The following is a 25,893-nucleotide window of genomic DNA, read 5'->3' as shown; positions in this document are numbered from 1 at the left end:
ATGGAAAAAATGAGAGAGAAAATGTACAAAAAATTTAGAGAAAATTCATTTTTTTCATTTACTAAGAATGTAAATCTACAAACTTTTTAAATATAAATCTAAACATACTATTATTTATGCGATATTACATTGGAACAATAATTTTTCAATTTTAGAAGGACAAAATATTGATGAGAATAATGAAAATTTTCTTTTGACTCATTTATATGTTATTGCTCCACTCAAATTTTTGTTTTTTGTTTTTCATTCATCTTGCATGGTCTCAAGGCTCATGGCAACAAAGGTATGATTGATATTTGAAATTTTTAGTGTATTTGTAATAATTTTTCATTAATATTCTTAAAATAATGGTTGGTATGAATCTAAAATTAATAATAAAATTTTTGCTTTTAGGGAGTGTTTTTGGCAAAAAAAAATTGGTTGTTCAACTACGTTTAAGTTGTCTAGATATGTCAAAAAGAGTTATGTGTTCGACTGTATTAGTTAATATGGATTGATTGATGATTGAACATAAAATGATCCATTTTAAAGATAGAAGGTGATTGCACCAAAGGAGGGAATATGTCCTCCAACTATGAGTTCTCAAAATACTCAAAATAAATTTTGTCTAAGTGTAATTGAAAGTAAAAATTGTAATCAGTTAAATAATATAAAGGTTTAGGCCATAAATAAATGTAAAGAATGTTGTAAATGAATGTAAAAGGTTGAAATTGTAAAGGAAATGTTGTAAATGAAAGTAGAATGCAAGAAAGTAAATCAAAAGTAAAGGTAAAGATAAGTTGTAAAGTGCTTAATTGATTAATTGTTCGGATACAAATGTAGTTTATATAGTATGTACAAAGCATTTATTTGGCTTAAAAAATTGCTACACATGTTTCTAATCCACTACCCTGTACGCATAGAGTGTGAGTTGCTAAGTCTGTTGCCTTTAACATTGAGTAGTCATCATTTGCTAACTTTCCATATAAAAGACTGAAATTGCTTTGAGTATGTTAGCTGAGTGTGTGATGCTCATGTCTAGTGTGTTATCTTGAATGTTATCCTAGCAAAACATAGCTAAAAACTCACTTCTTGGCTAATTGTTGAGTGATCTGCAATCCAACGACTGATATTCCAAGCTAAATTCATGTTCACTCCTCATGTTTCTTGTAACACCTTCATTTTGTTATTTATTATTATTACAATTTATGTTAGTTGTTTGTGCATGTTATTTGAAATTATGAGTGTTTAATTGACGTGAATTACAGGTAATCTTATTGTAGCGAGACAAGTCATTAAGAATCAGGCTCTCTAAAGTCCTCTCGCTATAGCTATAATTTCTCGCTGCAGCGAGAATTTCTCGTTTAGCTAGAATGACAAACAACAAAGGAAGAAACTTTTTGATTTTTTCGTTGTAGCGAGAAAATCGCGAGTTTGAGAGATAGTTAAAGAACTTTCATCCTAAAAACTTCATTTTTAACCAAATCATTTTTCTCTCTCCATCTTCTTCGTTCTCTCCATCTCCCTTCCTAGAGAAAACCTCCAAAAACTCTGGATCTCATTAGGATATGAGCTCAAACGTCGAATTTAAGTAAATTTTTAGAGCCCATCTCTTGAATCTCGTTCCTATTTCTCCTTTTTATAACAGAAATATATCTTGTGATGTTAGGAAGAACTCTAGTCCTTGAGTAACATTTTTGGTCGAGACGTGGAGTTTTTCTTAAGAGCACATGAAGAACTTAGTTATTGAGATCCATTTTCAGGTAAAGAGAGTATTTCTGAGCCCTAGTTTTATTTCTATATGTAGTGACTCCATGAGAACTGAAGTAACCTATTTTATTAATAATCTATAAAAATTTTATGAAATTATATGATAAAAAGTGGAGTTTTGGCATAAAGAAGGATTTTGGGTTTAATAGAAATCATTTAGAGCTAAATTCTTAGTAAAAGTCATGAGTTAGAGCAAGATCAGAAACTTTTGTAAATAAGTTTATCGAGATAAATACATGTGGAGTGATAAAAGTTAGAGAACGCTGAATTTTAAGTTATAAGACTTTGTTAAGACCGAGAGAATGTAATCTTTGGCAAGTTACATAAAAATTTTGATATTGGACTGAGTCTAAGGGTATCTGACCTTTAGCATATTGTGTGGAATTGCATGAAATTATATTATTGTATTGTGAATATGTGTTGAAGTGATGGGACATAATAAATGTATTAAAAAACTGTTAGATCCTGAACAATTTTTTGTTGAAGAGGAGGAAGAGCTAGATCCTGAACGGAGAGAAATACGGGAGAAGGAGCGAAGAAGTTTAGACATCATAAAAATAAACCTCTGGTTTATTACCCTCATTTGGTTCCATAAAAACATATACTGTTAGATCCTTTATAACTTCTTTTTTAAAATAAAAATTTACAAAGATTGAATTATCTTCACCATAACTACTAGCTTCTTATATTCTTTCTTTTCTTTTGAATACAACATCGTCGAATCAGCCTTACTGCCCTTAACACACACAGAGGGACTTATTACTGCAGCCCTATTAAAAAAAAAACTAAGAACTGTTGTGCTTCCAGCAATGATATTTCAGGAAAACATTTAACTGTACATAGTTATAATATATCCATGTATATATTCATACTTCCCCATCAAGCTCTAACACTAGAGAACCAGAAGTAGATCAAAGAAGGAAAAATAAGACTGAAAGGAAAGTAGGCAGTAGCAAGACTACTAAAATAAAATTCAAAAAATGTAAATGCAGAATGTAAATACAGTAATTTAAAACATTATAAACTAGAACGACGATAAAACCAACATAGATCTAGTAAAGGGAGAAGAGAAAAAAGTCGAACGACGATAGTCTGAACAGAACCAGCTGAGAGGGAGAAGAGCGAAAATAGTATTGAAATAAGATTTTATTAAAACTGAAAGAAAAGCTTACAAGGAATTGTTTCACTCAGACCTTCTTTCTCTAAAACTCTCATGAATGACTAAATGAAAGGGTGCCTCACGACATAGTTGAGGACTCTTTATATAGCAAATTAAAGTACTATTTTTATAGTTCTGGTTGTTAATAGGAACTATTAGATATAGTACCAGTTACCGTTCTTAAATATCTATTCCAAAACAATCGTCCTCATTCTGATAAAAGTCTTCAGCAATTTTGGATTGGGAATCTTTCTTTGTAGAGGATTCAGCTTCATCTTGATTTTGAAGGAGAAGAAGATTATCTTTAAGATTATCTTTCAACTTCTTTTTTGAATCACATCTTGATAGTAAGACTGCAATTTTTTATTTCTAATTTAGAAATTGAAATATTGCTAGATCAGCAAGTTTTAACAATTTGGAATTAGCTCTAAAAAATTTATTGACTTCTGAAGGTCCAGCATGGTCTGTCTTAAATTGATTCCACCATTTCACGAAGGAATACCTGTGAAGGATGGAGAGAACTTCTTCTTTTTCTATTTTCTTGTATCTGTATTGCCATGAGAATACCAGGCCAAAGCAAAGATAGAGAAATATTTAAGATCCGCAGGGATTCTTGATTCCTGTGAATATCTGTTCTTGAAATGAGTATATCCTTCTTTTACTTGAGAAGGAAAAATATCTTCTATTGGTCCAAAGAAGTCCTACCATTGCAAGAACCAATTTAGAAAATTATAATTTGTACTTTTTTTGAACTAAATCAACCAAGAGTGTCGATTAAGCTTATTTTGAAACTAAAAAATTCTAGTCCAAGCATCAATTAATCGTAATAATTATATCCTACTGGTCAAAGGGTTGGGAGAATTTTTTGTAAGTTTAAATTTTTCTCAAAGTTCTTTGGACTTAACACTTTGAGAATTAAGATGGTTGAATATATGATGATTGAAGGATCTTTTTGATATTTGTAATGTTTAATGGAAACAGAATCTGAATTCACTAAGATAAATTCGTAAAATTATCTGGTTTTATTCAAAGCATATGGTTTAAAATGAAAACCAGGGAGAAAGGCTTTGGAAATAGCTTTGTAAGGATTTTTATCCCAAAATTCAGGCTCTATTTGTAATACTGAGGTAAAATTTCCCTTAACAATATAATGTGATGAAAACAACTTTACTCATTTCTCCAGGGAGGTTAACTGTTTGTGTTAAGGATTGGACAGTGATATTTAGGCTTGTTAAGTCTAACTTCATTTCGTCTTCAGAGGCAATATTTTAAAAAAGTATATTAACCAAAAAAGCAAGAAGAATTAACAACAACTGTAATATGTAGAATAGAGAGTTAATTGTAAAACGGTTAAAATTAGAATTATTGTAGGTGACGTGTAAGTTAAAATAGTGTGTTTTAGCCGAAATTTGCGAGAGTGACAGATAGAATGATTTCATTCTATATAAATGATGTAATCTCCATTGTAATAGGTAAAAATTAATACCATTGAGTTTTCTTTATAATTCTTTGTGACCTCGTGTGAAGTTCTGCTGGTGAGATTGTGAGTGTGTCGGGTAGTAAATACTGGTAAGAGGGATTAATAGATTGATCACTTTCAATCTTAACATCTGGTATCAGCTTGCGGGTCACGATGGGACACAGCACTACGAAGAAGGACATGGAGAATCAGATTGAAGGCTTAGAGAAGATGCTGGACATGGCACAATGAGAAAATAAAAAATTTCATCAAGAAACACAATTGACAATTGCAAAATCTGAGAAAAATCACAAGCAAGCTATGGATTCCTTGACAGCATTAATGGAGCAACTTCTCAAGAAGATTAATCTGCTAGGCAATCATTCTCATTCTAATAACGAAGAAGAGGAAGAACTGATCAGTCAATCAGGCAGATTCGAACAAAATCTTGGAACGAGCTCATATTCCCTTTCCTTCTTTTAATGGATTAAACTTATGAGAATGACGAGCAAAGGCGAAACAGTTCTTCGAATTGGAAAATAATCCTCAAGATCAATAAGAAAAATTCCTTCTTTTGTCCATGAAAGGCAAAGCTTTTATCTGGCAGAGACGTTACACAGCCCACACGAGCAATAGGATTAAATCTTGGCAGCAAATTATTCAAGATGTAGTTGCAATATTCAACATGGGTAATTATGATGACCCAATTTCTGAATTGTCAAAGCTGCGACAAGAAGGTACATTATTAGAGTGTTTTGAAAAGTTTGATCAACTTCTAGCAAGAATAGAGGTCACAGAAGATATGGCAGTCAGTTTTTTTTTTTTGGGTGGTTTAACTCCTTCATTGGAGAAATCCCTATGAATCCATAGTCTGAGAACTCTCCAAGAAGCTATAAGGTTGGCAAGGTTACAAGATGATGTTTTACAGGAATTGGAAAAGAAAATCATTGGTCACAAGACTACACCATATAATAGGCCTAGCAGTTTTGCAAGAACTTGGAATTCAACAACAATTAATTCAAGAACCTCTCCAATTAAAAACACACATAGTCAAACAGTAACTTCTCCTGCACAGCAGATTGGAAAACAAGGATCATCAGCAAAATCCAACACCATAAGAAAAAAGATGAGTGACAGAATTGCAAAGGGTTTATGCAAATTTTGTGGAGAACCATAGGATAAAAATCATAGGCAAAAATGCAAAGTTTGGGGGAAGTTTACTGCAATCTTTGCTTTTTAAGGAGATGGTTCAAAAGATTCTAAGATAGAGGAGGACATTACAACAGCAGTAGCTTTGAGCAAAGAATTGTTAGAAGAGGATCATGTTCAAATTTCTTTGCATGCTCTCAAAGGAATAGATGGTGGTCATACTTTACAGTTGAAAGGCATGATTCAGAAACATGAGGTTCCATTTTTAATGGACACTAGTAATACTCACAATTTTGTGAGTGACAATTGGGTAAAAAAATTGGATTTAACCACCCAAGACATTACTGAATTTCCTATCATTGTTGCAAGTGATAAACCTATGGTCATTAACAACAAGTGTGTTCAGTTGCAGTAGAAATTTAGAGATAGTGTGTTCTAGGGAAATTTATTGGTATTACCTGATTCTAATTATGGTGTTATATTGGGAATGCAATGGCTAAATACTTTAGGAGAAATAAGGTGGAATTGTGCCCTTCTTACCATGCAATTTGAACACGAAGGAGAAGTGGTCAAACTAGTTGGAGAGCAGCATGACAGAACACAGAAATATGGTCATTTGCAGTGTATTTCTACTGAGGCAATGTTACTCTCCATTTCTGTAATGGAGAAGAAGTAAGATGAAGACAGCAGTCTAGCTTTATTATCTGCCGATAAGCAAAAGGAGTTAGAAGAGCTATTGTTCACTTTTGAATACATATTCAGAATTCCAGATACACTTCCTCCAAACAGAAAATATGATCATTAAATTTACCTAACTAGCAACAATCCTGTAAGTTCTAAACCCTATAGATATCCTTATGCACAAAAGATAAAAATTGAAAAGATGATTGAAGACTTGTTGAAAACTGGTTTCATCAGAGAAAGCAGTAGTGCTTTTGCTTCTCCAATAGTTTTGATTAAAAAAAAAGATGGTGGATGGAGGTTGTGTATAGATTATAGAAAGTTGAATTATGCTACTGTGAAGAACAAGTTTCCAATTCCACTAATTGAAGACTTGTTGGATGAGTTAGAAGGGGTTGTGTACTTCAATAAATTGGATCTCAAAAGTAGCTATAATCAAGTAAGAATGTGGGAGGATGACATTCCAAAAATTGCCTTTAGAACCCACAATGGGCACTATGAGTGGGTAGTTCTTCCTTTTGGACTTACAAATGCTCCAACCACCTTCCAGAATTTGATGAGTGATGTCTTTCGGCTATATCTAAGAAAATTCATTCTAATTTTTTTTTACATTCTTATATACTCAAAATAATGAGAAGAACATTTACGACACATTTAATTAGCTCTCTAAGTGCTACAACAGAATGCTTTAGTGTTGATAAAAAAGAAATATAGTTTTGCTAAGGAGAAAGTGAAATTTTTAGGACATGTGATCTCCAAACAAGGAATTGCACCTAATGTTGAGAAGATCCAAGCAGTTCAGCAATGGCCAACTCCTCAAAATTACAAACAGCTAAGGGGATTCTTGGGGTTGTTAGGATATTACAGAAGATTCATAATGAATTACGGAAAATTAGCTCAACCTTTTACATCTCTATTAAAAAAAGAAGCTAAATTTAACTGGAATGAGGAGGGAGAAGTAGCATTTCAGTCCTTAAAAGTATCTTTAACTAAAGCTCCTATCTTGGCTCTTCCAAATTTTGAGAAACAATTCACAATAGGAACAGATGCTTCTGGTATTGGAATAGGAGTTGTGTTGATGCAGAAAGGTCATCCAATTGCATATATTGGCAAAGCTATGGAAATGAGGTACCAGTTATTATCTGCCTATGAAAAAGAATTTTATGCAATCTTTTTTGTTGTTAGAAAATGGCAGCATTACATCCTAAGGAACCACTTTGTAATAAAGATTTATCAAAAGCCTTTAAAACATCTGTTGGAGCAACCACCTACTACAATGATGCAAATTAAGGGCTGAAAAATTGATGGGATTAGATTTCTCTATAGAGTACAAGAAAGGCAAGGAGAATACAATGGCAGATGGGTTATCTAGAAGAAATTCAGAAGGTAACTTAGTAGCCATTTAACAAATAGGTTCTGATCTGTTGTAAACTATAAAAGGAACTTGACAATCAGATGACAAACTTAAAAAGATTATTAATAAAATAAGGCTCACTCAACAACCGTACAAGAAATATGTTTAGCAAGGTGAAGTGCTGAAAAAACATGGCAAAGTCGTAGTTGGACAGGGAGATGAAGTAAGAAATCAACTCCTTAAATACTTCCGTGAATCTCCAATTGGGGGTCATTCAGGTTAAGCTCAGACTTATGCTAGATTGAAATAACTAGTTTATAGGAAAAGCATGCAACAAGGTGTTAAGAATTGAGTACAAAAGTGTGAAGTATGCTAGAAATGCAAGGTTCAGTTATGTTCACTTGGAGGCCTTTTACAACTGCTTCCAATCCCTAATCAAGCTTAGCAATCATTAGCCGTGGATTTTATTGTAGGGTTACCAAGATCAAATGGGAAAACAATAATACTAGTAGTTATTGATAGGCTGACTAAATATGCACATTTCATAGCTCTAAGTCACCCTATCAATGCTGCCAAAGTATCTCAGGTTTTCATTGACACAATGGTTAAATTACACGGTTAGTTTACAGAAATTGTCTCTGACAAAGACTCAAGCTTTATGAGCAAGTTTTAGAAAGAACTATTCAGGTTAGATGGAGTTAAATTGCTTAAATCCACTGCTTTTCACCCACAGACTGATGGGCAACCTGAAGCTTTGAATAAAGTCTTGGAAGAATACTTAAGATGCTCTACAGGGGACATGCCAGCAAAGTGGACCAATTTCTTGAGTTATGCTGAATTTTGGTATAACACTAAGTACCATTTAACCACAGGTATTACACCTTTTGAAGCCCTTTATGGGTATAAATCAGTTACAATTGATCCATTTTTAGCTAGAGATTCATTGGTTCATGCAATAGATCATATTGTAAAGACAAGAGCAGAAATAGCAAAAATTTTGTAGGAAAATCTACGAAAGGCTCAGGCAACAATGAAGTTTTATGCTGATAAGAAGAGGACAAAAAGAGAGTTTTCAATTGGTGATTATGTGTATCTTAAACTCCAACCATTCAAGCAACACTCTATTCCTAATGCTCCTTTTCACAAATTAGCAGCAAGATATTATGGGCCTTACTAGATAATAGAGAAAATTGGCCAAGTCGAATACAGGTTGGAGCTACCAGTTGTAGCTAAACTGCACAATGTATTTCATATCTCTTTACTTAAAAAGCATCGTGGGGACAAGCTAGTTTCTACAACATTGCCAACATTTAACAATGAAGGTCGGTTGGAGATGACACCTGTAGATATCTTAGCAAGGAGAATGAAGAAGAAAGACAACAAGGCTGTCACAGAAATCTTGGTTCATTGGCAACCTATGGGTCTCGAAGATGCTACGTGGCATGAGTTACACTCGCTGAAGCAACAATATCCAGATGTAAAATGGGAACAATTATTATTGGCACCGCTAACAAAAAGGGCCTTGGGGGCAAGGCCCTCAGATGGGGAGGAGGGGAATTATAATATGTGGAATAGAGAGTTAATTGTAAAACAGTCAAAAGTAGAATTATCGTAGGTGACAAATAAATCAAAATAGTGTATTTTTAGCCGAAATTCGTGGAAGTGACAAATAGGATGATTCATTCTATATAAATGATGTAATCTCCATTGTAATAGGCATAAATTAATACCATTGAGTTTTCTTTAGAATTCTCTATGCCCTTACGTGGAGTTCTGTAGGCGAGATCGTGAGTGTGTTTGGGTAGTAAATACTAGTGAGAGGGATTAATAGATTGATCACTTTCAATCTTAACAGCAACATGTCACCTTACACTTGCTTACTTTTTTCTTTAGAAGCATAAGCGCTTCATTCTTTTTTTTTTGCCTCAACGTTTTGTCATTTTCTTCCCAAATAGTGTGTACCCTACAAACTACTAGTTTTGGCAACATCACACCCAACAAAACATTCATTCTATAGTGTTCACTTATTAAACAACTAGTGAAATAACTATATCTACATCCCACACAATAACCACCCTCAGATGTGGTCACCTACACCTGCATCTATGAAGCCATAACCTATCCCAATATCCCTTTTCAGTGCTATGTTTCATGTCATGTTTTGTTTCATTTAACTTCCTTTTCGCGTCTTGTTTTCAAAATAACAAGTCAAAGATAAAATTTGTTTTCTTTGGTTGGGTCCGTGACAAAATAGACTCCAAAATAAGTTTTGTACTTAATGAGCTCATCATTTTATATATTCAAACAAGGATTTGGATTGTGAATTTTAATTAAAATTTAGGTTTAATTTATTGGAATGTAATTTGTTGCTGGTAGTCAATTTATCATAATTTGAAGTTAGAGTTTGTTTCATTGGACAAACATGATATTTAGTCTTAAGAGTCCAAATGCCAATGGGATTGAGACACAAACAAAGATACAAGGAAAATTGTGTGTTCTGAAGATAAGTATAAGGCAAAAATATCTTTTACAATTATCTTATTTAATTTATCAGCTAATTAATTTATTTTCTTACAAATATAAATAAACATAATAAATATGATAAATTTCAATAAATTTTTTATATAATTTATTAATGTATATAAAGTACAATAATTGTTCTAAATATTCAAAACTAATGAGAAAGTATTCTTTAAATCGCTTCTAATTCAAATAACTTAGATATCTTTTTTAAGACCAAATTTAACTTCAAATAAATGATTCAAAGTTCTTCTCTTTTTATTGTATTTATTAGTTAATAATTATAATTGATTAAATAATTATTATTACTTATTTATTTGTTTTTTTTAACGTTGATTAATTGTTCACTTATTTTATATTTTTTTTCTTTTACATTTTTATTACTTGTTTTTTAATATTTTTAATTACAAATATTTTATTAATATTTAAAAGAAATTATGCAGTAAATGAAGTAATTATAGATAATATTAATATTAACTTTTTATTAAGACTAATTTAAATGTTTAAAATTAATAAATATTACTTTTTAAAAATTATTTATTATATTAAATATTTTTATCATAAAAATTTACTTCTTTTAAATTTTTAGAATTAATTTTAAAGATTGATATTAACAAAAATAATAGTTATTAATTATCGTTTATCTAGTTGTGGAAACATATAAGTGTGTGTATAAATAGGTTCTGTTTATTTTAAAAGGAAAAATTTTAAATCAATTAAAATTACTTTATTAAATTTGGAATTAATAAATTTGAATTAAATTAACCTGATAAAATTATCAATTAAATGAATTAATTGTTGTAAAATTATTATATGTAATTTTAAATTTGAGTTTCAATAAATACAAATAGAAATTTTTTATCTTACGTGATCCAATTTATACTTATAATTAAAACATATATGTTAATGAAAACTTTTCTTAAATTCTAAAAATACAAAAAAGTATACCTGAAAAGAATAATTTGATTCGAGTTAATTTGATTTGAAGAAGATATAAACCTTACAACCAAATTAATTATGCATATAAAAAAAGCTAAATTAATTTAATTAATCTAATTGGTGAAATAGATAATTGGTATAAACAGTGTTTAGTATACATGCCGTGTGTCACCCGTAACAAAGAGTCCTGCAAAAAAGTGGTTTTATCTTATTATTTAATTAATGGAACAAAGGTACAATAAGAAGACCCACACTTTATAACAAAAAAAATGATCCACATATCATTTGTACGGTCGCGTCTAGAATGAATAAGAGCGATCGATAGCATTAACATTGGCATTAGCATTACGACTCTATATATATTGCAAACGAGAAAGTCTCGTCACTCACACAATCACGTCTTTCTCGCTTTCCATCCCTCACTCTCGAACCCTCTTTCCCTTCCTCATCGGTACGCTCTTCCCTTTTATTCTCACTTCTCTTCGTTCCTTTTTCTTTGTTATTATTACATTTTCATCTTTTATTTAATCCTTCTTTCCCTTCGTTACGCCGTTCCAATGACGCTTCCTTACGCTTTATAGCCATTGCATGTTGTTTTCTTTTTAACATTTATTTTTCGTATTATTTTTCTTATTAGTTTGTTTATTTTCTTCGCTGATTGTTAATGGTGTTCCGATCATCCTATAGCATCGTTGTTTATACTGTGATTTTTTATTTTTTTATTTTTATTTTTCTGCGGAGAAATGGCGAATTTTAAAAACAAAAAATATTTTAGGTCTGGTTGGTTTGAACTAAAGATTAATCGTATTGGATTGATAATCGATGAAAGCTAATGTCCTTCATTTCTCGTAAGCATTCCCAAATCAGTTGCTAACAAGTTCTTAAGGATGGGTTTCTTTAGTATTGTTGATTTTATTGATATGTGAAAATGATTGAGTGTTGAATTTGACTATGATGGTTAGTATTTGAAACTTGGAAGGATTTTTATGTTATGTGACTGTATTTACACAACGCAATTTGTATTGTTAAATTTGTAATGTGACAGCGTAGTTTAGTAAATATATCCGCATCTCCATGGGATTCAATGATAAATACAACAATGCTGATGGAAAGGACCCAGATTTTGGTGCAATCTTTATGTCAAATACTGAAACGAAAAGGGAATGCCTCAGGATGGGGTTATTTGGCCTCCCATCAACTGAAATCCAGTTTGTAGAGCAGGTTAAAGCCGGAATGATTTTGTTCTTATTTGAATATGAGAACAGACAGCTTCATGGTGTATTCAAGGCTTCTTGTGATGGAGGTATCAATATTGTGCCTAATGCTTTCACATCATTGCGGAGACAATGCCCTGCTCAGGTGAGAACACAATTGCATCGCTTTCTGAATTACAGAGCGAGCAAAGCATTCTTTGGATAATGAGTGCAAAGGGTGTGTTTTTCTATGATTACTGTTGTGGTATTACTTCTCAATGATCTTCTGCTGTAGGTTAAGTTCGTTCCAATTTGGTTCTGCAAGCCACTCCCAGAAAAGGTATTTCGTGATGCAATCAGAGGGAACTACTTTTCTGCTAACAAGTTTAACTTTGGGCTATCTGAAAGTCAGGTCTGCTCTTGTACATGATTACTTTTCAACATGAGAAAAATTTTCTTAAAGATTTTACATCAATCTATTTTTTCTTGAGGTGTTGTGCAGGTCCATAAACTTCTATATTTGTTCAGCACAAGAAAGCTAGAACTGGAGGTTCCCGAGAGATCATTGACCAGAACTGAAGATTTGAAATCAAAGTGGTACCCACAAGGCAAAGTTGGAAGATCTGTTGATCATGGAATGCATGTCGAAAGTGTTCAAAATGAGCAGATTGTGGGTGATAACATATCACCCACAATAATGCATAAATGCCAGGGAGATTCTTTACAGTACAATGGAGATGTTGAATATTTTGGATTAAATGCAGGTGATATTATTGTAAATAAGCAAGGAAGAGCTGCTCAGCTTGCGGTGGATGCTACAAATGGATATGTTAGAGACTATTTGGCATTAAAAGATGAAAGTGGATTTACGGCACATGAGAATGAAGATTATATGGATGCCTGTCACAGGCCAAACATCATAGGTGGATACTCCAAAAGTCCATCTGATAAAGTTCGAGTTTATAGTGATGGCTGGTTATCAATTAGTGATAGGTTCATGAATGAAGACCTACGAAAAAATGATCCGAGGATGGTATTTTCTGATGATATTCCTGGTTTACATAATTCTGATGTCAACCAATCTGTCTTTCACAGCAAGCCTAATTTAGAGCATAATTCTTTGATTCAAAATCAGCTTAGGCCGACTTCTACTATGATTCACCCAGTCCAGGCACAGATCTTAAACAATTCATGTGCAGCACAAGGAGATGCTAGTTCTAAGAGCACCGCCCTTCTGTATGATCCAGATGTTCCTGGTTTAAATTTTAGCCGGCCATCATCTGTTGGAATCAATGAGGGTGCCAATTCAATAATGGAAAGCATTTCTCCGTCAAACAACTTCAGAAGGAGTTCCTTGAGTAGCCAACCATGTCTCATTCATCCAGAACTGAAAGACATGAACAGATGGCACAATGATGGTGGAGGCTTTCAAGATTCTGTATTGTATAGTAGTAGCAACAGGGATTGCATGCCTCTTAGTGCAGCTCAAAATTCTGACCAGTTGGGAACAGAATCTGTCATATACGAGGCTCGCAACATTCCCTCCTTGAAGTATTCATCATGTCATATTCCTCCTTCAGATATTGGAAATAGTACCAGGATACATGAGCCCTTTTCTTCCTTGTTCCATAATCACCAATCAAGTTTAGGCAATAGTGTTCATTTGACAACATTGCAAGAAAATCTGAGTCATGAGATAACACTACAGAGAAACAATGAAATCTATACTCGTGATGTTCCATGGACAAATGAGGGTCAGTCCCTTGATGGTAACCCAGTAATTCATGAATATGATATTGGATGTTATGGTGATTCTAAAAATAATAATTTTGGTCATCCAAAGAAAAAAAGTAGTGTGTTTTCTCGTTTATCTTTTATGCAGGATATTAACAAACCAAAAAGTGGAAACAGTGTGCGAAATGACAAATATGACTTCTATACTTCAGTTGATGAAGTGATGGAAAGGATTCGTCAGAGACACAACCAGTGGATGAAAAAAAGAAAGCCAAAGCCTAAGCATAACAAGGCTGAAAGTTTGAGGGATAAAACTCAATCCATTAGCTCAAGAATGAAGAGTGACTGCTCTGAAGATACATTGACAGATCATGGTATGGATTTGACTACTGAACGTGGAGGCAATACTAATAAAACAGCTGAAAAACTATGTTTTGTTGATTTCAAGCGTCGAAGCAAAGTGAGGAAACTTAGTGATGAAAATGAAATCAAAAGCACCAATGAGAGTCAAAAGAGTGAGAATTTCATGGTTGTGCAACCAAAGAGAAGAAAGTTGATCCGCCCAAATTTTAGCAACAGTACTACCTCTCAGAAGGGCATCGACCTTGGTGCTTCTCAATTACAAGTACCATCGTCACATGGAACTTATAATGTTAAGGATGTTAGTGAAAGCTGTTGCGCATTGGTTCAAACCAAGGAGGATAACATTAAAGCAGATGCTGAAGCACAAAACATTATTGATCAAACACATTCACAAGATAAGAATAGCAGTCATGCCACAGGATGTGCCTGCAGCGTAGGAGGCAAAAGAGCAACTGATGGTGCTCTTACTGCATTTAATGATAGATCAAATTGTCTGGAGAACATAAATAACCAGAATGTTTTTTCTTCAGCTTCTTGCAAAGACAAGAGTTGTCATATCAAGAAAGGTTTCTGCACGATGGATAATATAAAATCAGTATCTGCGGACACAAAGTCATCCCATTCAATTTGTCAAGAGCATCATGTAGATAAGATCACATGTGCTGGCAGAGATATTAATGCTGAAGAAGAAATGCCACAAGATTGCAGCTCGACCTTTTCTAATGAAGTTAAAGATACATCTGAATATTTACAGAACTCTGCTAACGAAAAAGCTCCAACTGAAACTTATTGTCCTATCAAAGAAGGTTTACCTGTGATGAATGATAGAAAATCAGTATCTACAGGTACAAATTCACTGCATTCAATTTGTCAAGAGCACCATATAGGTAAGATCATATGTGCTGGCAAAGGAAGCAATACTGAAGAAATGTCAAAAGATGGTGGCTCATTCGTTTCTGAAGTTAAAGACGGATTTCACTGTATACAAAACTCCGCCAATGAAAATGCTTCAATTGCAACTTCTTGTTTCAAGGAAGGCTTGTGTATGATCGATAGTACAAAGTCAGGATCCTTGGGAGCAGAATCACTGCATTCAATTTGTCAAGAATCTCGTGTTCATAAGGTTATATTTGCTGGTCGAGCTATTAAGACTGAAGAAGGAATGTCAAAAGATGGAGGCTCTTCCTTTACTTCTGAAGTTAAAGATGGATTGAAAAGTTCACAGAACTCGGGCAATGACAATGCTCCAATTGCGACTTGTGAAGATAAGATGGCTTGAGCATTATTTTTGGCGCACATTTGTCATTCTATATGATGGCAAGTTCAGAAACATCTAAACGATGATATGAGAATTGCGTTAGACCTTACTGTTATTTTGGGAAGGCTGCAATTAGTAGGTGAAAAGTTGTAGAATTTATGCTTAGCACGCAAGTTTAGTTTTGCTTCAAATGTTGAAAGAAAAAAGATGTTTTTAGAAAGTTCAAATGTCAAACTGTTGCAGTCTATCGATTTCCTTGCAAGCCTGAAGCGTTAAATATGATAAGTACAACTAAATTTAGACATTAATTTACACTATTAATAAGTTTATTTTAATGAGTTCTATCGTGATAAGCTTTTATTATAGAAGGTTTTATGATACAATTTATTGAATAAGTTTATTTTGATAAGTTATATTAACAAATTTATTAAAATAAATTAAAATGAGAATGGTTAACTTGATTAAGTTCATTACAATATAGGGTTTGAATTTTAGAATTTGTGTTTAAATTAATTTCAGACTTTTTTTGTTTACGGCAATTCATTTGGGTTTTGTCTTAATTGATATCAAGTTGGATTGATTGATTGATTGATTTACTTTTGTCAAATATTTATAGATTAAGAAAGTTTAACCACACTTGCCGTCAAAGAACGTTGAATATCAAGAGTATTTAAGCAATGCACAATGAATATATTGTAAAAGATTAAAACATGCATGCCCAAATTCTAAACACAACTTAACAATCTTTCAATTACAAAAGTTGCTTGGACTTGATTTTCAAATTTAAAACTTGAATAAAAGATGTGCGTTTTTAACCTAATTTTATAAAGTTAAAGGCTGATGAAGTTATTTTATCAATTTTAAATGAAGTAAATTGTTAACTTTCATTTTAATATTTCTAAAATTAATAATTAAAGTAAATATTTTATATAGTCATAAATTAAAATAATTGACACTTATAATTTTAAAGACTAAAATAATAATATTTAGAGTATGTTTGATTTTTAAAAAATGTTTTTTTTTAAAATAAAATATAGTATAAATTTAAACTATATTTCATTTTTAAAAATAGAAGATTGTTTTTAAAAACAGAAATTAAACATGATCTTAGTACTTGTATTTTTTTTTTTAATTTTAACTATATTTTATATATTCTTTCATCGACTAAATCATTCTATTTTTATTTATTTTTTTGATAATGATTATGAGTCTAATTTAAAACTATCCTAACTTGAAATATTAAGTAGAATATGAAGCTAAATTTTTTTCTATGGCAAAAATTAAACTATCCAATTTTATTTTGTTTAAGTGAATTAAAATTTACTTAAGCAATAAATTAAAAAAAAAACATAAAAATTCGGTTAAAGAAATTATATTCATTTAAGTGAATCTAATGTCATGTTTCACAAAACACATGCTCTTCTACTTCTACTTCCGCTTTTCCTTCTTGCCCTCTTCCAATTCAAATGTTCTACACCTCACTTCCTAATGTCAATTAATAACCTTTCTTTCTCCATCTTCGCATACAATCCAAACACCCCTTCAATTCTTTATTCCTCTTCCAAGCACAAACACTAGCATGTATTGAATAGCGGGATCGCTGATCGCAGGGTTCATTCTGATTCGAAAATGGTGGAAACATGTTCATCAGACCATCATCCTCCTCCTCACCACCACCAATCACTGGTATTGAAATCAGCAATATATTCAAGGCTCCTACTACTAACCCTAATAATCCTCTTCCGCACTATCCTTTCCCCTTACGACACTTCCGCACCCTTAAACCCTCCATGCCTCTCCGCTCCCAACACCACCCTCAATTCCCCCCTCCAAAACGCCGTCGTTTGGGACTCCGTCTACTTCATCCGCATCGCCCAATGCGGCTACGAATACGAACAATCCTTCGCCTTCTTACCCCTCCTTCCCCTCTCCTCACGCGCCCTCTCCTTCCTCTCTCAACCGCCCCTACTCGCTTACGTCATCAACAACCTCGCTTTCATACTCGCCTCTCTTTACTTCTACAAACTTTCCCTAACCATCTTGAACGACCCCGAAATAGCTCTTCGAGCCACCGTTTTGTTCTGCTTCAACCCTGCTTCTATATTCTATTCTTCCATGTACTCGGAGAGTTTGTACGCTCTTCTTTCTCTGGGAGGATTGTACCACTTTGTCTCTTCTCGAAATAATCTAGCCGTTCTTTTCTTCGCTCTCTCTGGTTGCGCCAGATCTAATGGTGTGCTCAATGCTGGCTATCTCTGCTTTCAAACCATGCATCGCGCTCATCATGCTTTGTTTCAGAAAAAACGTGTTACTGTGAGTCCTTCCGCCTTTCTTTTGTTAATCTCCTCTTGTAATATGTCATAGAGTGGAAAATCAATATACTCAATGTAGAAATGCATCCAATACACTCTATTCAATTACATTTTATTATTTACTAAAAGGAATTTAAGTCGCATTCCTAATTTATAATACATTTCAACTAATAAATAAAAGTGTGTTAAAAAAATTATGTTCAAGAGGGTGTTCTTACCACTACTCAAATGAATGTACCTAGCAGTACTGTGTGCTATAGAAACATTTGTAAACTGATGTATAGGCATAACTTAAGTTTTTTTTTTTTTAGTAAAGATAACTTAAGTATTTGGGGTAAACTGGATTAAGATTTAAAACATTGTTAGTTTGTATTGTGAACTGGAATTTTTTATTGATTCTTTGTCATTTTTGGCAGTTGGCTTTGCAGATTGTTATTGTTGGAGCTTTACGTAGTGCATGTATTTTTGCTCCATTTGTAGCTTTCCAGTCTTATGGCTATTACACCATGTGTGTTGGGCGTTTTCCTGATGAAATGAGGCCCTGGTGCAAGGCAAGAATACCGTTACTTTACAATTACATTCAAAGTCATTATTGGTATGTTTGTTTTTTAGGTTTCAAAAGTTTTGTTGATTTGTTATGCTGAAGCTTGCTATTGGCTAAATTATTATACTCTAGCTATGCAACCTGTTATCATGTGTTGGATGTTTATATATTCAGATTTTCTGATGACAATTGTTAATTTCTGATTGTTCAGGGATGTAGGTTTCTTGAGATATTTTCAGCTGAAACAGTTGCCTAACTTTCTTCTTGCATCACCAATACTGTCTTTGGCACTTTGCTCAATTATCCATTATGCTAAGTCAAGGCCTTGGGACTTCATCTCGCTTGGTTTTCAAACTACTATGAAAGAAAAGAGCAGTGGAGTTGTGTTTTTGTCAGATGATATCTTGAGGTCCAAAGAAGATGGCATTGTGGAGAAATCCTCTGCTAGGGTAAAAGGTATAATTCTCAAACAGATAATTGTTTTGCTAATGTTGCATACGTGGAAGTAGATTGCTTTCTGAGGAATGGTGATAAATAATTCGCTGACTTGGGCACAGTGAATCATCCACTTTGACAGTTTTTATGTGGTGGCGGTGCTGTTTTCTATTTTTGTGTTTGTCTGGTCATTCCTGTTGGTGATATATGTACAGTTTTAGCTATGCGTAATTCCCTAATCCATTGTTCTATGCAGCATATAAGCATGTATAGTCTTGTGTGTTAGGAGATATATTCAGGCTTTATACTTAACTATCATTACAACCTTAACAGTACTCACTCCTGTAACAGAACATTTTAATCTGAGGAGGAGAAAGAATCTGATCGAAGGAGATGTTGCTAATGCTCCCATAGAATCTGAGCCACCAGCCAGGCCAGGATACTTGTCTGCATCTGTTCTCCCATTTGTGTTACACTTGGGATTCATGGCAGGCACTGCTTTTTTCGTCATGCATGTACAGGTTAGTGTCAACTGTCTTCTTGACTTCCCTTTCTAATGTTAAGAGAGCTAAATATGAGGAACTGATGAGTGTTAACTTGAGCTTCTGGTAATCATCATCTATTTGGAGATCTGGTCCTGAATACTGCTTAAATACTCTAACTTGGTTACCTAGTAAAAACAGGGAATGAAAGTTGACATAGTATTTGGTCACAAGAAAAGTATAGATGCACCTTTCATTTTCAATCGTTCATTTTCTGCTATCCCACTTTACTCTTACTCATTGGACCTTTAATCAATTTCTGTCATGTCCGTTTGTTATTTGAGAATGATGAAGTGTAACTAATGGTGATTGACGTTTAACAGGTGGCTACTCGTTTCTTGTCTGCCAGCCCTCCTCTGTATTGGTTTGCTTCATCTATCATGACTTATCCTGCAAAATGCTATAGATGGGGATACATGATATGGGCATACTCTGTAACATATATTTTTCTTGGCAGTTTACTGTTTTCAAACTTCTATCCTTTTACTTGATAAGAAGAAAGGCAGATGCTTCTCCATGATCTTTTTATTCCATGCAATTGACTACAGCATAACTACCATAAAGTGTTGCTGCTGAATTTCATGCCTGTCGGTTGCTTTTCCCATATTTGACAGTTGCTGTTCCTGTGATTTACTGGTAGGGGGGAGTTGACAAAAGAAAAAAAAAAAAAAGAACTAGTAGTGGGGAAAATGCCCTACACCCTCCCTGAAATTAGCACCTTTTTAAGGTCAGCGTGTATTCACTATTCAGTATCATCTAGATCACTCAATTAATAGAGGTCCTTCTTTTGTGATTTTAATTTCGTTTATTATTTTCTTTCCTTCCGATAGTTTTATTTGAAGTTCAACGCTCACTTTCGAAACATGGATATAGACGGAGTACATTTTATTCTGCTTCCGAACTGATTTTATTCTGTGTATATCTTGAAACTATCGGAGAGACAAGTGCAAGAATAAAACAAATTGATAAGTTTTGGGCATTTCTATTTATTTTGTTTTCATCTTTTGTTATGTTCAACTATGATTGTTTTTTAAAATCCAACGTAAAATCATTTATTTGTTTTAAAAATTGTCAATATGCTGCATGTTGACAATGTAAGAAATGTTATTATTCTCTTTTAGCGAATTGTTATGATTGTACTCTAATATTTCTTTTAAATGTTTTTTATTATTGGTTAAGATTTATTGAAATCATAAGGCTGGAATTTGTTTCTTATTTAATGAGTTTTACACAATTTTATAAAATATAATAAATTTAACTAATAATAAAAAAATTAAAAAGTGTTTTATCAGCATTTTTTCCTGTCAAGGTTCTAATTATAGGAGAAATTTTACTAGAAGAGGTTAAAGTTAATTTTAACTAACAATTATAAGCACGAGTAATTTTAATTATATTTATTATTTTATTAAATATTGTTACATGTTTAAAATTTTTGTGATGCTTGAAAATATAATCTCTATGCGCTTGGTATTCAGTTATTTGTAAGAAAACCTTTTTATTAATGGAAATAAATAGGATTGAGTTAAATTTTATAAAGTCCAATAATTTTGATTTGATTTTTAAATTGAAGGCTTAAATCTCTTTTAAACTTGATATAAATTTGTTTAAAAGTTTAATTTGTAATAAAAAAATTTAAAATAAATTTGAAAAATGAACAAAAGATTCTAAAACTTGTATGTAAATCAATGCATTTAAATCTTTAAATAAAACAATATAATCTTTAAATATTATATTAAAAAATAAAAATATAATAAAAAATTATACTTAATTAAATCTGTTTATTAAACTTAAAAAAAGTTGGATAATGTATTTTTTTTAATTAAATAGATTATTAAAAAAATGTATCTGAACCTAATTTATCCAAAAAATGAATCCAAGTTGTGCGAAATTTGGTGTCTGACATAATTTGGTCATCTGAAGTGTAGGAATAGTACAACTGTACTATACAAGTAAAGCGAGCTGACATAACAGCGATACCGATGTTGAAGGTTGAAGGTTGAAGAGAAGAGACGAAACTAATTGAAGAAGAAGAAGATGATGAGAGTCAGAGAGCTAAACAAAAATGTGTTTTAGACTATAAACATAGACATAATCCAATGCTACGATCTCGGCGGCGCTCCCCTTACGGCGCCTACTTCTGCGCCGTAATCGCCGCCATCCTCCTCCTCCTCTCCGTCTCACTCCTCTACTCTCGCCTCTCTCGCTCCCACCCTCACTCCAACCACCTTCCCCAACCCATCCTCCTCTCTCATGACACCGATCTCTCGGCCCCCGACGACCCCATCGACGAACTCGACTTCATCGACGAACAACAAGACCACCATCCTCACCTCAACCCTTCCCCCTTCTTCTTCGACCCTCTCTCCGCCGCCATCCGCCGCTCCTTCCTCCCCTCCTCCCTCCACCAATGGGACTCCCTCTCCGACGACTTCTTCCCCCTTCGATCCGCCCCCGACCACCGGTCCAAGGCCGCCTTTGCCTCCGACGACCTCCCCGTCGACGGCCTCCTCAGGACCACTGCGTCTCACGTCACCGCCATCGAGGATGCGCTTCTGCTAAAAAACTCTCACCTCAGAGAAGGCTGGGGCGAGTGGTTCGACAAGAAAGCCTTGTTTCTGAGAAAGGACAGAATGTTTAGGTCCAATTTCGATGTCCTGAATCCCCTCAACAACCCCTTGCTTCAAGACCCCGACAGCGTCGGCGTCACTAGCCTCACCCGCGGTGACCGCATTCTGCAAAAGTGGTGGATTAACGAGTTCAAGAGAGTTCCCTTCCCTGGTCACAAGAAGATTCCAATTAGTGTCACCAAAGCAGGAACAGAGAGAAGGACTTTGAATGATAATAATGATGATGATGAGTTTGTTAAGAAAGATATGAATTCTGTTGCCAATGGCGATGAAATTAGAATTAAGGAAAATGTCATTGATGATAGGCGTGACTTTCAGAACAATCATATATATGCGGATGGGAATAGTTGGGGGTACTATCCTGGATTGCCTCTGCATTTGTCGTTCAAGGACTTCATGGAAGCCTTTTTCAGGGTTGGTAAATGCGTTACGAGGGTGTTTATGGTGTGGAATTCACCGCCTTGGATGTATACGGTGAGGCATCAGCGCGGCCTTGAGAGTTTGCTCTTTCATCATCCCGGTGCTTGTGTTGTGGTATTCTCTGAGACGATTGAGCTTGATTTCTTCAAAGATAACTTTGTCAAGGACGGGTAATTGTTCCCTCTCTTGGCCTGGCTTTATCTTCCGTGTTGAGCGAGTTACTGTGTTGTATTAATTTTGTGGAATTGCTTTTATGATCAGTTATAAAGTTGCTGTTGCTATGCCGAATCTTGATGAGCTGCTGAAGGATACGCCAGCTCATATATTTTCTTCTGTTTGGTTTGAATGGAGAAAGACAAAGTTCTATTCTACTCATTACAGTGAGCTTATCCGCCTTGCTGCTCTGTACAAGTAAGTTTTATCGGTTTTGCTGGGTTGTAGGCAGTGATTGCTTAGTTGTATTTATATAATAATTTTGTGATGTGTTCCAATTTCAACATAATGTTTTTTATTTCATGAGAAATTGCAAGGATCAGACATGACAATGACATTCTCTTCTGTTTTATCAGGTATGGTGGGACCTATCTAGATTCAGATATCATAGTTTTGAAGCCAATTTCTTTTCTTAATAATTCTGTTGGTATGGAGGATCATGGTGCTCAAAGTGCTTTGAATGGTGCTGTGATGGCTTTTCGAAGGCACAGGTATTGTTAGCATGGTTTCTATCTATATAGAATTATTTCTCTCTGTAAACATGTTTTCCAACAAAGCTGTTGAAATTAGGGTCATGAATGTGCTAATTATTTTCTATCATGGACCAACATTTTCTTCATCGGACAGAGTTGTTTTTGATGTTTGTTCTCTTGCATCTCTTCTTAACAAACCCATTACTGACAGTTTGATCATGTTGCCAAACTCCCCTAATGGGATAAGACTTAGTTGTTGTAGTTGGATACACCTTCCATAATATCCTTGTGTGTTTGAGTTAGTCTCAATTTGTTTTATAATCCTTTAGTTTAGAGTATTTCTCGAGGATGTGACAACTGTGCATGAGTAAACTTAAATAAACATTTGCCATGCCTTTTTGTAATAAATTCAAGCAATAGATGTGATAGATACACAGATACAATTATTTTGCTATGCAAAGTATGGAACTTTCTTTAGGATTGACTATTTGTTCTATGTAGTTTGTTCATAAAGAAGTGCTTGGAAGAGTTCTACATGACATATGACGATACCAGTTTGAGAGGGAATGGTGCTGATCTTTTGACAAGGGTTGCCAGAAAATTTTTGGAAGAGGAGAATAAATCTATTAAGCAGTTGGAGTTGAAAGTGGAACCCTCTTATATCTTCTTCCCTATTAGTTCTCAGAACATCACAAGGTAAATTGGCTTATCTCTCAATTCATTGGCATAGGCTTAACTAGAGATATTTGTAAAGGCGTTTTTCACTGGTTAGCTTTATTGGTCTAGTCTATTTTTGGAGAGTGATTAACTGCCTTGCCTTTTGCTTTTGTTTTTGTGCTCGTGTACCTCTATTGAATTAAACCCCAAACAGATACTTTATTGCACCGGCAACGGAGCCTGAGAAAGCTGTACAAGATGTTCTGCTTGAAAAAATCCTGCATGAGTCATTGACATTTCATTTCTGGAACAGCTTTACATCTGCTCTTATCCCAGAACCAGATAGCCTTGTGACTAGGCTTATGAATTATGCATGTATCCGATGCTTGGAATTACTGTGAATGTCAACTACACTATTCTATATTGAGATTTCATGCAAATTGCAGTCCAGAAGACATTGGCAGGTTCTTGTTCATGTAATTGTACAATTTTATTGTATCTTTGTAGTGAATTACCAGGTTGAAGCCCCACTACTAGGAGAGATCTAAGATATACTGAAAACGTTATAGAACAAAACAAGTGTTATCTAATGATCCTGACTTATTATTTCTAACAATGTATTATACATTAGAGATGCATTGTGCATCACTGCACAATTTTGGTGGAATTGCAATGGATAAGTGATTTTTTTATTAGTCAGTAAAGAAACAGAGTATGTTATTATTAATTTCTTCATTTGTTGTTGCGCATTACTCTTCTAGACATTGGAACTCTCTTTATCTTTGTTGTTAGATAGAAACAATTCAAGACATTGGAGAGAAACTCTATTATGAGGCATTTTATTTGAGTCCCACTGAAAAGAGAATGAACCCAAATTATTAAGCGAGGATCAAATCAAATTTATCCAATAATAAAGTATGTATCAAATCAAAGCTATTTGACTTGATTCAGCCTAGGATGTAGTAGTTGATGTTACTTGAATTAAATATCAGATCTCAAGTTTGAATCTCATCATGGAACCTTGCACTGCAACAATGATTGTTGATTTAAAAGTGGTAAGGAGCTGGTAAATGAAATTTTGGCATTTTTTTCAAGTCCTTCATCTTTATCTGGTCACCTTCAAAATGGCAGATTGCTGTATCATAGCAGCTCACTGGGACTACTGTGTATCAGATAAACCATTTTGAACCTCTGCAGGGAATGAGATCAAGATAATGGATTACCAGTGGATTCCTAAAAGCTCTTCTGGAAAATTACCTGTTCATTCAAATAGTTACTCCATAAGACCAAAAACAATGATTAGTTACTCCATACCAATTTCATTACGATGCATTTGGCATATAAAATGTTCTAAATGGATACAATTCGTTATACTATTACTATTACTCAGCAACCACTGAATACAATTCCTTTCATTCACTTCAGGTTGTAATTGTGGTTCTTTTTCATCTTACAACCTATATATTTCATCAAATTCCCAGTTTCAGTTTCATACTTCTCTTCAGGTTGTAGTTCACTTTCAATGTGAACCCTTACAGTATTAGCAATCAATAGTGGTCTGACCCCACACTTATTTACGATGTCCAACTGTTGAGATGGACCCTTTAATTTAAATATGACTCTCAGTGTTAAGTTGTTTGCATCATAGTACAAGGCCAAATCCTTCAAATCTTGCAGCAGGATGGGGACATTAAAAGATAGTATATGAATATATGATCTGAATTAAAACCTTGTGGCACCAACATTACAGTTGTGCAATGGCCAAGAAATGGAAAACTGGGATCCGAGTTCCAGGCAGACTTCACAAAGTGATTACAGTTGACATCTGGATCATAGCCTTCATAACTGTTTTGATGAAAGCCACCAATTACAAGGCATAGAGCAAAACCCAAGAACGTTGAATCAGCGAACCACTCTTGAGGAATTTCTATGTCCAGTGAAGAATTTGTTGTTTGGTAGCTGAACCAGTCTGGGATTTCAGTTCCGGGCAAACAAATTGAAATGAGAGGACTTAGAGGTATTCTTTCTTGCAAAAGAGTATAGGCTTCCTCAAAGGGTGCATCTGCAATGATATTTTTGCCATGAATCATGATCCAAGTTTATGCAATTGTA

At 33.9% G+C, this 25,893-nt stretch overlaps 3 protein-coding genes across 5 annotated transcripts; all 3 read left to right on the top strand.

Moving 5' to 3' along the window:
* The first annotated feature begins 11,348 nt into the window (after positions 1-11,348).
* LOC113857777 lies at positions 11,349-15,892 on the top strand. Its single transcript, XM_027489965.1, has 4 exons — positions 11,349-11,461; positions 12,056-12,369; positions 12,499-12,615; positions 12,706-15,892. Exons 2-4 carry the CDS (start codon positions 12,085-12,087, stop codon positions 15,577-15,579), a joined length of 3,276 nt encoding a protein of 1,091 aa, XP_027345766.1. The 5' UTR covers positions 11,349-11,461; positions 12,056-12,084; the 3' UTR covers positions 15,580-15,892.
* Positions 15,893-17,166: 1,274 nt separating this feature from the next.
* Positions 17,167-20,101, top strand: LOC113857553 (GPI mannosyltransferase 2). Of its 3 annotated transcripts, none has more exons than XM_027489566.1 (5): positions 17,167-17,871; positions 18,287-18,465; positions 18,626-18,797; positions 19,149-19,370; positions 19,715-20,101. In XM_027489566.1, the coding sequence occupies exons 1-5, from the start codon at positions 17,188-17,190 to the stop codon at positions 19,880-19,882; spliced, it is 1,425 nt and encodes a 474-aa protein (XP_027345367.1). In that variant the 5' UTR covers positions 17,167-17,187; the 3' UTR covers positions 19,883-20,101. The 3 variants fall into 3 exon arrangements, with proteins under 3 accessions (XP_027345367.1, XP_027345366.1, XP_027345365.1); XM_027489565.1 differs by having other exon boundaries at positions 18,626-18,870; positions 19,201-19,370; XM_027489564.1 differs by having other exon boundaries at positions 18,626-18,870; positions 19,174-19,370.
* A 1,174-nt stretch (positions 20,102-21,275) lies between these two features.
* Positions 21,276-24,514, top strand: LOC113857552 (uncharacterized protein At4g19900). Its single transcript, XM_027489563.1, has 5 exons — positions 21,276-22,608; positions 22,700-22,849; positions 23,008-23,142; positions 23,626-23,820; positions 23,996-24,514. The coding sequence occupies exons 1-5, from the start codon at positions 21,488-21,490 to the stop codon at positions 24,180-24,182; spliced, it is 1,788 nt and encodes a 595-aa protein (XP_027345364.1). The 5' UTR covers positions 21,276-21,487; the 3' UTR covers positions 24,183-24,514.
* Positions 24,515-25,893: the final 1,379 nt, after the last annotated feature.

This window comes from Abrus precatorius, unplaced genomic scaffold (assembly GCF_003935025.1).
Source record: "Abrus precatorius isolate BTA unplaced genomic scaffold, Abrus_2018 Scaffold2, whole genome shotgun sequence".
NCBI classification, from domain to species: Eukaryota; Viridiplantae; Streptophyta; class Magnoliopsida; order Fabales; family Fabaceae; genus Abrus; species Abrus precatorius.
This window is presented reverse-complemented; position numbering and strand designations above follow the sequence as displayed.